The 14,919-nt window shown below is 50.0% G+C and overlaps 2 protein-coding genes across 8 annotated transcripts in view; one reads left to right on the forward strand and one right to left on the reverse strand.

The window, feature by feature from the left end:
* Positions 1-2,239: 2,239 nt before the first annotated feature.
* The window catches only part of SYS1 (SYS1 golgi trafficking protein), a 47,233-nt gene continuing 34,553 nt past the window's right edge, over positions 2,240-14,919 (forward strand). For 4 of the 7 annotated variants that reach the window (XR_011647341.1, XR_011647340.1, XR_011647339.1 and 1 more), the window contains exons 1-3: positions 2,240-2,571; positions 2,787-3,025; positions 4,560-4,627. Coding sequence is in view for 3 of the 7 variants with exons in the window: in XM_058287142.2 (XP_058143125.1) it covers positions 2,864-3,025; positions 4,560-4,627 (230 nt within the window). In the remaining 4 variants the exon portion in view is untranslated. Of the gene's footprint in view, positions 2,572-2,786; positions 3,026-4,559; positions 4,628-5,817; positions 6,988-14,919 lie in introns of those variants that run through there. The other 3 variants (XM_004469841.5, XM_004469842.5, XR_011647342.1) reach the window with 3 other exon arrangements.
* TP53TG5 (TP53 target 5) lies at positions 11,007-14,735 on the reverse strand. Its single transcript, XM_058287138.2, has 5 exons — positions 14,548-14,735; positions 14,171-14,245; positions 13,848-13,975; positions 11,806-12,335; positions 11,007-11,133 (listed from the first exon to the last, which is right to left on the reverse strand). The coding sequence occupies exons 1-4, from the start codon at positions 14,593-14,595 to the stop codon at positions 11,828-11,830; spliced, it is 759 nt and encodes a 252-aa protein (XP_058143121.1). The 5' UTR covers positions 14,596-14,735; the 3' UTR covers positions 11,007-11,133; positions 11,806-11,827.

Genomic DNA, 14,919 nt, shown 5'->3' on the forward strand with positions numbered 1-14,919 from the left:
ATGGCACGGAGCCACCTGCATTTGGAAATCGGGAGTTCAAGTCCCCGCTTTCATTTTAAAGTTAGGGATACTAAAGCTGTGTGACTTCTTCAAGGTCACACAGCAAGCCAGTGGGGCTCTATCCCAGGCTTTGTGATTCATTATCATTCTCCAGGCTACCCACAGCCAAATTTCCAAAACGGACAAAGGGGGTTGGAAGAATTGCTGTGGTTTTCCCAAACTCCTGGTTTCCTTATTGGACCCAAATTGAGACAGAGGATGGTGTCCATTTCCGGGGCTCACTCTTATGAGAACCCAAGAGCTGAAAACCCAAAGGGAAAAGGAAACAGCAGGAGGCTGATCTGCTGGCCTGGTGGGGTTTTCCAAGAGGCCAGCTCTAGGCTCCAGGGATGACATCAGACACTAGCTATCCTGCCAGCTGGGCCAAAAGCGTTTAGGCCTCACACTACCTTAGTTTTCCATTTCAGGGGAATAAGTAGAGAAGGCCTTCCCTGTTGGGGAAGAGCAGGACAGGGCCCAGCCATGAGGAGAATCAATCGGCAAACTCCAGGAAGAGCCACACATTCCAGCACCTACCCGGAAGGCGGAACTGCTGCTTGTAGGAATTAGGTCAGACGGCTGAAGTGCTTTTTCCTGAGCTTCTCGCCTATCTCTCCCTAATCCTTCACCCCAGGCTACCCTAGGCAGAGGGATTCACTGTTTCTATTTCTCTTCCCATTACCCCACCACCTGACTAACTCACTGTCTCCTTCCTTTCTTTCTTTTCTTTTCCTCCTCTAGGGGCATGTTGGTGTTTGGAGTCAGATGGCCTCGGTCTGACTCCCAGCTCAGCTTCTTATGAGCTCTCTGACCTAGGCAGAGTCATACAACCCTCTGAACTCCGTTTTCATACCTTAAAAAGGGGATAATATCTACTTTCTGGGATTTAGAGGATTTAACAATATCATGTAGGCACTTAATAAACAGATTTTTTTTCTCAGAAACACTATATCATGTGAGTAATCAGTGGACCAGAGGGCTTTGAAAATCTATTTGTTGTTCTGCATTGAGAAGTCCAAAAGAACAGTTGAACTGGAAAGCACCTTTGGTCCCTCATGACTTCCAAACTGGAATCCAAGCAAACTGTTTACAGTATTTCCAAATGATAAGGGAACTCACATACTTACCCCTGATAAAGTTCCAGTTTCTTTACTTTTGTCTGGAATTGTATCAACGCAGTATCACATGCTATTCAGAAGTTCTGACTGGCAGTTACATGTCTTTGCTAAGTTTTTTTAAATGGGAAAATAATTAGCTGAGGGCAGATTAAATATTGGAAAATGCTAATCTTGGCCACCTCCTCATTTCTTAAACAGGGAAGTTGAGGCTTAAAGAAGGAAGTGGCTTGCTTGAAATACAGCCAAAGAATTGTAGAGCTGACTCTAAAACCCAGGTTTTTGTAGAACCAGTTACTCCCTCTCTATTCCAGAAAGGGAGAACCTAGGATCAATGAATTTGAGGGGCTTTGGTTTGCTGGGGCAAGAATGAAAGTGACTCATTAATTTGTTGTCCTTTTTCTGTTCTTGATTCATTCAGCAAATATTTACTGCTTGGCCACACTATACAGACTCAGGAAAGGCAGAGAGAAAACAGTCACGACCGCAGGCAGAGTCAGGATTTGCACCCAAGTATGACTTCAGAACCTGTGCTTTTTTCCATTGGATACACTTTACAAAACACCTACCACGCTGCCTTTCTGATACAGTTAGACTGTGGGTGTCTGGGGACAAGATTTCATTTTTATGTGTCCTAACCCTTCCGGCACAAATCAATGCTGTAAAAACTCCTGCGGTGTTGGAAACACCGGCATTTCAGTACGAGCATTGCTACCAACTTTATGCCTGTGAGGGAGTATGTGGCTTTCCTTCTGTAGCCCTTAGTTTAATCACCTATAAAAGAGGAACGGTTGTAGAATCATATACGTGAAAGAGCTAATAGTTCAAAGGAGTGAGTGTAGCTGGTCCTGTGTTCAAGCCCCGGTACCTCCCCAAAAAAGTAGTCATGACAAAAGTAGTAATAAAGTAATGCATATATATGTATACAAAACAGCTAATAGGTTCATTTCAAGTTATCGCAGAATCTAACTAAGCTGCAAATAACACCAACCTCATTACTTCCCAAACATTGAACCCTCTCCTATGGCCGCCCTTCTTTTCCGTTGTCCTTTCCTTCAAGATTGGCCTCTAGAGGGCACACACGTTCTACCACTTTACTGCCTCACTTCCGTTCGTCTTCAGTCTTCTTTCTGCGCATGTGCTCACTTCTTTCCCCGGCTGCCTGTACCCTCGTTCAGTTGGTTTAGCCAAAGGTTGCACCCATCACGCCTGCGCAGTATGGGTTCCACCCCTCCACCGCGTCCGGAAATGCTACCTTCCTACGCAGTTGCTGCTGCTGCTGCAGCCGTTGCCCTAGCCTTGCCTCTCTAGGCTGGGACGGCCTCTCCTCCATGGTCCTGTCTGTCAGCACTGTTCCTGGGGCTTGCGGGTGAGTCCTGAACGCGCGCGGCCGCTTCGGTCCTCGAGTCCGTCACTGGTGAGTGCACCCCAGAGGAGATTGAGTTAGGGCGGAGGCGGAGCAGTTGGAACGCGCATGATTTCCCCTCACCTTGGGAATGGGTCTGTCCGTCTCGTCCCTCCCCTCCGCTCCCGGAATGGGTTCGTCCAGTCGGTGGCAGTCCCTCCTCCGGGGCTGGGCGGCGTTGTCATGGTGACGGCCGGCTGGCTGAGGCTCGGTGCTTGCCCCTGCAGGTGCCGGGGCGGCCTGAGGCTCATGGCGCGGTGGCACTGACGGAAGCCCGGGCCGCGGCTGGGCCCCGCGGGCCGGCATGGCGGGCCAGTTCCGCAGCTACGTGTGGGATCCGTTGCTGATCATGTCGCAGATCGTCCTCATGCAGACCGTCTATTACGGCTCGCTGGGTCTGTGGCTGGCGCTGGTGGACGGGCTGGTGCGCAGCAGCCCTTCGCTGGACCAGATGTTCGACGCTGAGGTAGGGTCCCCGGGCCGGAGCGGGCAGGGCTCGGCTTCACTGAGTGGGCTTTGTGGTCCGACATTACCGGGCCCACTCCTAGTTGGGCTTATTGCTTTGTGGCCCTTCGAAAGTGATGCCACCTTTCTGAGCCTCAGCTACCCCATCCGTTAAATGGGATGACTGACAGCAGAGAGGCAGATTAGTACAAAGGAAGGGGCCAGGATGTTATAATAAGACAAGCCTGCGTTCCAGACAACTCTGATACAGTGTCTTCACTTTCCTGAGCCTCGGATTCTTGGCTGCCAAATTAGGGAGGGGTGTATAAAAGAGAATTCATGGAGGTATAATGGAAACAGCCTGGACTTTGGAGTCAGGCAGGGCTCAGTTGCAGTTCTATTTACTTGCTGTGTGACATGGGGCAAGTGTTGTCCCCTCTTTGGACCTGTTTTCCCATCTGCAGAATCGTTAAACTGGTATCACGGGAGTCATGGGCTTCAGTACAAAGAGCCTGTACTTTGGATTCAGAAAGGTGTAGGGTACCATCTAGGCTCAGACATACTAGCTTTGGGACCTTGGAGCAAGTTGCTTTACTTTTCTGAACCTATTTCCTCTTCTGAAACTGGTCAGAATAACTCTTCCATGTTATAAGGCCAAGAGGATCCTAGGAATATTAAAGTGATTTATATAGTAACGGAGGCCTAAGAAGTTGTAGCTGAGGGGCAGCTGTAGTGTATAGTAATTAGCACAGTTGTTGGAGTCAGGAGTCCTGGGATGAAGTCTTGCTCCTGCTGCTTATTCTCTGTGTAGCCCTTGGGTAAGTTATTATCCAAAAAGGAATAACAACAACAATAATAAAATTGGTTGTGAGGAAAAAATGATAATGGATTTCAGAGCTTTGTAGCTGAAAGTGTTGTGCAGGGATGTTTGGCATTCAATAGTCTTGTGTCAGGGGTGGTGTGGGATTGCACATCCACCGGGTACCCAGTAGTAGCCTCCTAGGTGTGTCTGTTCTCTTGGGAAGGGCATGTAGGAATACTGGGCTTTGTGGAAGAGCCATCTGAGCATCCGATGCATACAACCTGACGTCTCGTAAACCTTTTCTTAAAGGGCGAGATAGTAAAGATTTTAAGTCAGGTCTATTCAACTGAGCGTTGGTAGCACAAGATCAGCCATAGACAATATGTAATCAAATGGGCATGGCTGTGTTTCAGTAAAACATTATTTACAAAAATACATGTATTGCCTGCTGGGCTATAGTTTGCTGACTCCTGTTCTACACCTTACTCTTGTTACTTTATCACTTTGGGCAGGTTACTTCACTTCTCTGAGCTCTTGTTTCCTCTGCTGTAAAGTGAAGATAATAATCCCTTCCCTCCTGCTATGAGGGTCAAATGTGATTCCTTAATGGATGTCTGTGAAAATAGCTTGTTGGCCATTGTCTTCTGTGCTTTGGAAAGAATGCTTGTTCCTTAGGAGGCCTGCTGGGATCCTGGAGCCTGGGCCTCTGCCAAGTCACTTCTCCAGCATATTTCCATTTGTGATTCCCCCTCAGATCCTGGGCTTCTCCACCCCTCCAGGACGGCTCTCCATGATGTCCTTCATCCTCAATGCCCTCACCTGGTGAGTATCATAGGTTTTGTTCTCTGGCTTTTTGGGTCTTAGCACTGGGACTGACTTCTTAAATCTGGACATGGCTGGGCGCTTGTTCTTGAGGAGTGGTGAATTAAAGTGGGTGGCAGAGGCCAATTCTGGGACCAGCTCCATTATGGGGCTCCCTCCATAGCTGTTTTGACTTGACTGGAAAGTTCTTACGTCACTATGTGCTGCCTGTGGGACAGCTTCCATCTCAGATCACTTCCCTGAAAGGGAATTGGACCAGGAGTTGGGAGAACCGGGTCCTATTCTCGGTCCATATGTCAGTGGCCAAATTACCTCCCTCTTTTCTGAGCCTTGAGGTCCTCCTCTGTACGCTGAGGGGTTGGACCATATAATCTCTAAGATCATTCACAATCATTGCCTATTTCTTGAAGACAGTTTAGCACAGTGATTAAGATCTTGGTTTCTGGAGGCAGGCTTAAGAGGCTTTGACTCTCAGCTTTACCACCAGTCTAGTGACCTTGGACAAGTTAATGTCTACATTATGGTTTCCTCATCAGTAAAATGGAGCTAACAATATTACCCATCTCATAGTTGTAAGGATTAAATGAGTTTAATATACAGTAAGTACTTAGAAGAATGTCGTGTTACATCATTACTATTCCTGTCCTCTACTGGAGGTTGAAAACTGGTGGGCTAACTTTGGCCTAAGTTTGGCTCCAAATATGTTCTCTTTGGCTCACATAGCCCACATATGGTATTTGAAACATTTTTTTTTACTTAGTTGAAAATCAGGATATTTCATATAAAAGAATCCAGTTTCCTGGCTTCCCTTGAAAAATGGGAAGATCTGTTGATTCTAGGCCAACCTTCTAGTAAGACAACATTTGCCTAGAAGCAAGTAGCTATTACTCCCTTCACTTTAAATGAAACATGTATGCTTCAGGGTGCCACAATCCCTATCAATCCCTAGGATCCCCCTGAGTGACAATTATCATTTATTGTCAAGCTTGTACTTCTATTTTTCTTCTGTCTAGTCTGATGAACTCTCAATATTTCCTGCTAGTTTCCTCTAGGCACGTAATATTGTAACCTTGCTTCACATTTATCTTGCTGGCTTCTGACCACTACATGATCATCATATTTATCCCTTCCCCAAATAATCTAAAGCCAGGACATCCCAGTGACAACTCGCTGCTGTCCTCTCCCCACAGTGCCCTGGGCTTGCTGTACTTCATCCGGCGAGGGAAGCAGTGTCTGGATTTCACTGTCACTGTCCATTTCTTTCACCTTCTGGGCTGCTGGTTCTACAGCTCCCGTTTTCCCTCGGCGCTGACCTGGTGGCTTGTCCAAGCTGTGTGCATTGCACTCATGGCTGTCATCGGGGAGTACCTGTGCATGCGGACGGAGCTCAAGGAGATCCCCCTCAACTCAGCCCCTAAATCCAATGTCTAGAATTGGGCTCTTTGGACACCCTGCTGGGTGCTCAGACCCTCCAGATGAGGTCCAAACCAGGTTTGAGAGGAACCCTGGAAATGTGACGTCTCAGTTGGTATGAGAGAGGTAGTGAGGTCCCACCAAGAAGGCAAGTAGCAGTCAGGATCACAGCTGCAAGAATGGCCTCTGTCTGCTGAAGCCCTTGGTGTCAGGAAGGCCAGAAAGGGGACCTCTTTGAAGGTACTAGCAGAGTTGGAACTATGTCGCTTTTGAGCCACTGTACCTGTCACCAGCCTGTTATTTTTAAAAAAGAAAAAAATCAAGGATTTCTGATTGGAGCAAATCACTCTTCTAGTCATCTGTCTTACCTCCCTGGGACACCTATTACCTTCACCAAGTGGCTGAACCACATCAATTGTTTGGAGAAATACTTGGTTTCTGGATCCATAGCCACAGAAAGTGATGTAGGTGCAAAGTAATAGGCTGCTGTTAGGGAGAGGATGGCAGATGGAGTCATCAAGCACAAGGAAAATGCACAACCTGTGCCCTACCACATGTATGTGTGTGCACACCCATGGACCCATGACTGATTTTCTTCCAGTTCTCCACCCGCTACCAGCTCAACCTAGCAGGCCATAGGATCCAGAGAAGAATCCCAGCGTTGCTCCCAGTTTAATCGTCATAAAAGTGTCACTGCCTATTCCCTGGGAATGAATAGGCACCCCAGCTCCCACTGGACTCCAGTTCTGGCATCAATTTCTTTCTCATATTTACAAAGGGAATATGGGGACTGAAAGATAAGAAACCCAACCTTCCAGTCCAGGCTGTGCTGATTTGCCGAGGGACAAAGGAATTTGCCACTAAGATTTTCCTTTGGGGTGGAATTTACTCTGTGAGGGGCTTGTAGCTGTCCTCCCTATGTACATAAATACACTATTTTCCACGGGTCTGCTTGTACTTAATTTGTAATAAGAGATCAGAACACCCAGGCAAGAGAGCTGAAAAGAATTACTGCCACCTTCTCCTTTCCTGGGCTCCAGAGTTAGACCTTCATTTGGTTAAAATACTGTAAGTGCAGGAATACTTCAGTTCCATGTCTTCTACCTATAGCCTTTTCTGTTACCCCTTGGGTGAACATTTGTCCACAGAACACTCTCGTCTAGACTCACTTCTGCATTGAAACCATTATTGTTCCTCTTTGGTTTCTCTAGAACTGCCCAGGATAGCTGATAGCTTTCAGCTTTTGGTTTTATTACGATCACACAGATGAGTTTTTCTAGCCTCTTGGCTCTCAGCACTGCAGAGCAGGGAGTTGAGGGTGATGGGATGAAGGCTTGAGAATGAACATGCTTGGGAGGAGGCTGGGAAAATGCTAGCATGAGGCACCTTAGTAATTAAGGGTGCTCTGGTGAAGCTGGAAGTAAGCAGCTTGTTAAAGGGACTTTACAATTCTGGTTGTAGGACCCAGGAGATAAGACCAGCTGTGATGACTTCCCCTGGGTCAGAGGATTTCCTCCCAGACACCACAAAATCTAAAGGCATGACCGACTTTATTTTGAGAAAGGCATCAGAACAGTCACATCTTGTGGCTGTGGTCTTCCTTGATCAGCTATGATGGCTGCTCCAGCTGTGGTTGGAATACCTTTGGGAGTTTCCTTCAGGAACTTGTACACATTCTTTTACATATCATCTGTGATGGCAATTCTCTGTTCTTTGAGTGTTAATTTAATTTGATTTTGGAAACTGCCAAAAGTTAGGGGAACCAAATTTTTTTCAACAATATAGTGACTGAGCTGAGTGACACTTGGGCATAAAAAATGTGACCTTAATGAGATTTTTACAACTTCTAAAGTGATATTGAAGACAGTTTCTAGAGGAGAGTTCCATAGAGGACTGGGCAAGAGCAGTGACATATATTTGTCATTTTAATATTAATAAATTATAGCTATTGTGTGCTTAATAAGTATCCAGCACTGGGAAAAGTGCTTTATTATCTCCTTTCTCATTTAATCCTCACAAAAGCCTTCTGAAATAGGAAATATTATCTGTACCTTACAGATGAGGAAACTGGTTGCATGTTAGAACATGGCAGAGCCAGGATATGAACTCTGGTCATGGCATTGATTAACTCATTATTCTGAAGAAAACAATAATGAAGGATGTATAAAGTTGGATTGGTTAAACAATCTTTACCACTTTATTGTTTTAAATACTGAGAATATTTGGCACTTTATAACATTACTGGCCTAAGAAAAATTGATACGCAGTACATTAACATGGCCACAGGTTTCCAAGTGAAGATAAGAATGGAGGAAATTTCCGAAGGATGAAGGATGATACCTAGGTCAGAGAGCTCTCTCCAGCCTACTGTTAAGTTGGTGTCTCTCTTGGCTTTTTTTTTTTTTTTAAGATTTATTTATTTATTTATTTGTCTCCCTTTCCTCCCCCCACCCCGGTTGTCTGTTCTCTGTGTCTATTTGCTGTGTCGTCTTTGTCTGCTTCTGTTGTCAGCAGCACGGGAATCTGTTTCTTTTTGTTGCATCATCTTGTGTCACTTCTCCATGTGGGCGGCATCATTCCTGGGCAGGCTGCACTTTCTCTTGCGCTGGGCGGCTCTCCTCATGGGGCACACGCCTTGCGCGTGGGACTCCCCTACTTGGATACCCCTGCGTGGCATGGCACTCCTTGTGCGCATCAGTACTGCTCATGGGCCAGCTCCACACGGGTCAAGGAGGCCCGGGGTTTGAACCGCGGACCTCCCATGTGGTACACGGATGGCCTAACCACTGGGCCAAGTCTGCCGCCTCTCTTGGCTTTTTAGTGGTCTGAAATTGGACCTCCCCTCATCCCACCTACCACTTGAACTGGGGCCATTTGGAGAAAGAAGTGGAGACTAGTGCATAGTTGGTGCTCAAAATAGCTCATAACCTGGAAGGAGGACAAGAAAGGATAAAGATGTCTGGCTCAGATGGTGCTTCTCACCCCAGCTTCTAGGCAGTGCAGCCCAAGTCAGAGCCAAAGGAAGCATGGATGGCTAGCAGCCAACAGCACCAGGGGTGAAGTGGAAAGCTCCAGGTCCTGAGTCATGGAGGGTGCACAGTTTAACCAGGCTTTCCTGGAAGTGGAGTTTCCTGGACTCTAGCCTAAGTGACTCCCAGATCAGGGTAGTTTCCTCCTGCCAGTCCCTGAGGGCCATCAGTGCGCAAGTGTGGAACCCCTCCCAATGTCGGCAGCACAGGGGCCCCAGAGCTTCAAGGGTCTCCCAGGCACAAGTGCCACTGCATTTGGGGATAAGTCTAGGAGTGCGCTACTGGGAGTCACTCACCACACCCTGCCTGAGCAGTGAGGAGGCTGCCCAGGCTCCTACCCTGGCCACGCTGGATTCCAGCCTCAGCACAGGCAGAGAGGTCCCCATATACTCAAAGCATTCCGGGTGGACAGCCCCTGCCCAGCTCGGGCTCCCTGTGGGGCAAAGTGGAGAGGTGCCAACCTCGCTCAGGCCCACGCCTCTCCATCCCCCACTCTTGGCTCCCCTGGCGGTTTCCCAATACGACTAGTGCTGGGGACCCCCCAGAAATTTCAGTTTTTGCGTGGGGACATGACATGCTGCCCTGATCGCCCACTGATAGCATGCGCAGGACTGAAGCTCACGGGAAGGCTGATGAAGTGGAAAATGTCTGCGAAGGAAGATCGCGTAGAGATTATTTCCCATGGTTGATGGGTACAGTGATACCTAGGAGGGGCACTGAAGTGGCGACTTGTCAGGAAATGGGCTGGAGAGCAAGCTGAGCCGGAAGACAGCATGAAGTGGCGGTTACTGGGGCAGAGATTGCACCGGACATGAGCGCAGGTGGTATCTGCTCGAGTAGAGATTGCGGGGGAGGTGGCAGGGGAGAGTACACCGAAGAAGCACGCCGCGCGCAAATTGCGCGGAGCACCCCCGCCCCCGCCCCCGCACGGCCTTGGATGTGCCAAGCAAGGGGCTGGGAGCACCCAGTTGCCCTACGGAGACTGAGCAGCAGCGGTGCCGCGCCGAACAGTCAGTCTCTGCACCCGGGGTGGCTCAGGCTGCGTCGCACAGCACCCTGCCGGCTGGCACTCGCTTTTCTGCCGGCCCCGCCCGGCCGATGCGCACTCACCATCGGCACCAGTGGGGATCCCAGTGGAGAGGGGCGGGTTCTTCCCACGAATCTGGGGTTCTTTCCTCACTACTTGGACTTCCACCTGGAGAGCTCGGCGTCCCACGGGGGCTTCGCTGTACCCCTGAAGCGTCCACCCGGCGCTGCCTGCCTCGAGGAGGACTATGGAGAATTGTAACCGGAGAAACCCGGGGCCACTCGGTTTTCCTCTTTTCTGTGGAGGGCCTGTGGTTGCTCCCGACAGAGGAAGATCCCGGTCCTTCCAAGAAAAGACGCCCGCCCCGCCCGCGCCCTCGGAGGACAGGAGGGGTCCGCCAGGGCTTGGAGGGTGAATGTGCTGTGTTAGAGTGGGGCAGTGGACGCAGTACCAGTCTCCCCCCTGACATGGTGCTTGCTGGGATCTGTGACTCGGGCGGGGCACATTTGAAGGCCCAGCTGACCCCATTTACTGACACCTGACACCGCAGTAATCAGGGAGCAATCAATATGCATGGAGGGTTGAATGCTCGCTCCGGGCTCTGCCAGGCGACTTCTGGGCAAGCTCTTGTGTCTTCCCGCCCTTTTTCTGTCTCAGCCACTTCCTGTGTGAGTGTGAGCAAGTCACTTCCGTCCCTGCATCGCCTGACACCCAGGAAGCACATGACAAACGCCCCCCTTCTCTGACCTCATAGAGAAGAGTGAGCCACTCAGGAGGCCAGCTCACGGAGGTGGGGGAGGGTACAACTCTTGGTTCGGAGTTCTAGGCTGACCCTCGGGACCTGGGGGTGAGGTCCTCTTTCCCCCCTCCTGCCCAGTCCCAGACAAACAAGCAGAGGCCAACGGTAGTGTTCATCATTACCATATGGGAGATTTTATTTGTAGACTGTGAATTTCCCCGCCCATCCCTCGCGTCAGCTGTTTGTGCGATCTCTGCCCTCTCCTTGCACCTCTGGCACCCATCTAGGGTCACACCACCTGCCAGCACAGAGACCTCGATGTTAGGCGCTAAGACCGTCCCCAGGGGGCGCTGCCGCGCGGGGAAGCAGCATCGACCAGGGTTCGGCGGTGTCTGACAGGTTGGCTTCGCTGGCTCTGCTGAAGGGGAAGCCTCCCTTACAGCGCTACACCCAGGCCAACCGCCCCTTCTTTTGTTGGGACCTCAATTCTCCCGTAAGGCGGCTCAAGTATTTTTCTTTTATTTGTTTTGCTAAGGAGCTTTCCGATTAGAGTAAATCTTATTTGAAGCATGAATAAATAAAACATAAATGAGAACTGATTTGGTCGAAGGGGGAATGGGATAGGCCAGGGCCCTACTTGACCACCCTGCGCCTCACTTCTCCCATTCTGGGATTTGTTGAACCTGCTACTTTGACCTCAGACTGTGAGATTCCAAGGCCTCCAGGCAATGGGATGACCCGCCTTTAGCCACTCTTCCAGTGTTCCTCTTTTCCCAGAGCCCCTGGTTAGATCCTGAGACCCCAGCCTAGCACTGCCCTGCTTCGTGGCCTTGGTCATTGACCTCCCCCTTTCTGAGTTTTCATTCTGAGCATGAAGGTGGTGCCCCCCAGCACTGCCAGCCATAGCCCTCAAGACTCCGGGATCCTGAGCCCTCTGACTCTGGGGCCCAGGTCGGGGCCTGCATCTCACCCTGGCCCGACAGCGGCTGTGGTCACACCGTGTAAGGATGGCACATAGGCTGCTCCAGCGAGGCAGAGCAGAAGCGGGTGCAGCAGCGCTTGACCCAGCGCAGGGTAGAGGATCTGCACATCACCCGGGGCCCTGGGAGATGGACTCGTGTGGGCAGACCCTCAGACCAGATCCACTGGTCAGCTACATCCAGCTGCATCATGTCCCCCATGGGAGTTCTGTGGTAGTGGGTCTTCAGGAAGATGACCTTGCGGTTCTCAGTGGGTAGTTGGTGCCCCAGAGCCTCAGAGTAATCAGTCAGGCTATGACTTGTCGATGTCCTTGGGAACTCAGGCTCTACCTGCTCTTCTTGCTGTGGCAGCATTTTGGGTGACCTCTTTGCCTTGTCCCTCACCCTCCTCCCCACCTTGGGCTTCATTTCCTTAGGCTCCCCTGTGAACTCTAACATAATGGACTCCAGTTTCTCCTTGGGACACTCAGCCTCTTGGAGCTCTTCATCATTTTGTTTCCCTTTATTGCAGACATCATGCCTAGCAGGGAGAGGAAAGGCAGTCAGCAGATCAGAACTAAGGCCCCGGTCCTCTAGCCCTGAGACAGTTGCTCAACGGTGCCTGTTAAGAGAGCTAGAGAGAGCCTGAAAAGAAAGTTCCTCTCTACCCAGAGGCTGTGTGCCTGGTGGTAGGGGATGTGATAAATATGGATGGAAGAGATGTGAGAGGTCTGGGAGGTGGGAGGCAGCAACTAGTAGACAGGAACAGGATACCTGTCGTCTGCATCTGCCACTCGGTCAGGGTTCTGCCCCTCTGGACTTCATTTGAGAGGGTGAACTATCCCAGGTTGTTTTGTTTTGCTTTGTTTCCAAAATTGTGTTCTGAGAAACCTTAGGGCTCTGAAGAGGTGCCTCAAATTCCCACCCCAAACCCCTGCCCTGGGAGGCTCAGAATAAGAGCAAGGTACCCCACCAGCAATACAACTGGTAGCCTGGGGACAGAGATTTGAAGAGGTTTGGCTGCTATTAAGACATTGGGAAGCTGTGAGACAGGTGACCCTGCTCCTTTCAGCACAGTGTTTCCTCATGGCCTGAGTCTAGAAGGCCAAATCCAAGAGGGAGCCCAAGAGGTGGAGTTAACCAGAGGTACAAGTGCAGAAGCAAGACTGGCCCAAAAGGCGTAGGTAAGAGAATGCGCCCCCTGCAGAGCCCCTGGGGCAGCACTGGCCTGCCTGAGGGTGTGCTGAGTGAGGTGAGGCCTCAGACTCAAGCTGAAGACAGTAAGATGATAACAGTGGCCGCAAGTGCCCCTATAGGCAGACACGGGGGGCCTCACGAGGGCTCTGTAAAGTAGGAGGCAGGGCGGCAGCAGAGCGGGTCCCAGCCACAGGCTTTGCGGATAGACAAACTGGGACTCAAATTCTGCTTCCACATCTTAACCATCTGTATGATTTGGGGCAAGAAGTTTAACCTCTCGGAGCCTTAATTTCCTTGCCTGTAAAACTGGGATAATTCTGTTTACCTAATAGGATTGTTGTGGAGAATAAATGCGACAGGAAAATGCCTGTCGAGTGCTTTAGCACAATACTTGGAATTTAGCAGCTGCCTAGTAAATGTCAGCTTTTTTACTGTCCTGATGTGATTGACAGAGGAGGAAACGGAGTCTCCCAAGATTAAGTAGTACTCAGACCTCAGAGGCCAGCCTACAGGTTGTGTTGCTGTGAGGGGACTGGAGAGACCCCTCTTGCTCAGTGCCCCAGGTTGTGGGTTCAGTCCCTTACCTGGATGATTATGACCATGGTGGCAGACAGCAATGGCTTCAAATCCTAGCTTTGCCACTGACCAGTCGGTTAGCTGGGACAAGTCACTTTACCTCTTTGAGCCTCAGTCTCCTCATCAGCAAAATAGGGTTAGAGAGTTAGTAATACCTTCCTCCTAAAGTCTCTAGAAAATTAGACCTGTTTTCTAAGTCCTTTAGCACAGTGCCGGTAAAGATATATATCATTGTCATCATTGGATTCAATATAGGGGCCCATGGATGGGCCAAGCTCACCTGGAGATGTGGAGGTTCTTTGGAACTCTGAACAGTGAATTCCAACACCTTTTAGCCAGCTTGTGCAGTTCTTGGATCCTGGGGTTCCAGCTCTTGAGTAGCCTCAAGAGCGACAAGTTTTTTAATACCTGCCAGAGTAGACAACCAGAGAAAGACTCTGTGGCTGTCCTGGGATAGCCTCCCACTCCCCACCCTGCCTCTGATTCAGCTCAGCTCAGGGCTGATTCTGGTGACTCCTTCTAGGTCATTCAGCCTGGCAAGCAGGATCAGCACTGTGTGGGTGCTCAGGCTCCCCTAATGTGGGCCACAGTGGGGCATCTCACCATTTTAAGTCGGTTCCGCTGAATTACTTTGCTGACAGAATGATGTATCGTGTCCTGTGGTTCCTCATAATGTATCTGTGGGACAGAGAAAGAGCTAGCACAGGAGGAACCCCCGAATGCCTCCATATGCCTCTCTTTTGGCTCTGAATGGAGTGATCAGCCCTAGATTGAAGAGTTCCTGTCACCTTGATTTGGGGGGCAGAAATGGGGAGACCGTTCTTAACTTTTGGGACCTCCCTTCACCCTTCGCCTTTCTCTTTCTCCCCAGGCTGAAAAGTCCCTGCCTTTGTTAAAGTTTGATTTCTTGTTAAGGTCCCCACTAGGGGGCTCATCCCTCAGCCGCCCCCCCCCTCCCAGGTCCAAGTTCAAAGTCCAACCTTGGAAATCACTCGATTCTTGGGCCTCTTCTTTACCGATGGTCTCATGCTGGGGCTGTAAAGCCTCAAAGACAGATGGAGCAAGACTGGTACCAGGCACTTCCTACACCCTGCCTGTCTCAGTTTAGCCAGCGCTCAGGCTGGGCATCAGGATGGTTGTGCCAAAGCTCCCAGGGAGGGGACCTGTGACATCACTGAAATGTGTGACAGCAGCAGGGCTGGGTCTCCAAGGAGCATATGTGTGGCAGGGGTGGAGGGTAAGGAGGAAACTCCCATCTTTGAAGAAACCTTGTAGATTCCAGGCAGCAGCATACATTGTCACGACCTCCCTGTGAGGTAAGAGGATTGTTCCCTCTTTTTAAATGAGGAGGC

Source organism: Dasypus novemcinctus, chromosome 24 (genome assembly GCF_030445035.2).
Source record: "Dasypus novemcinctus isolate mDasNov1 chromosome 24, mDasNov1.1.hap2, whole genome shotgun sequence".
NCBI classification, from domain to species: Eukaryota; Metazoa; Chordata; class Mammalia; order Cingulata; family Dasypodidae; genus Dasypus; species Dasypus novemcinctus.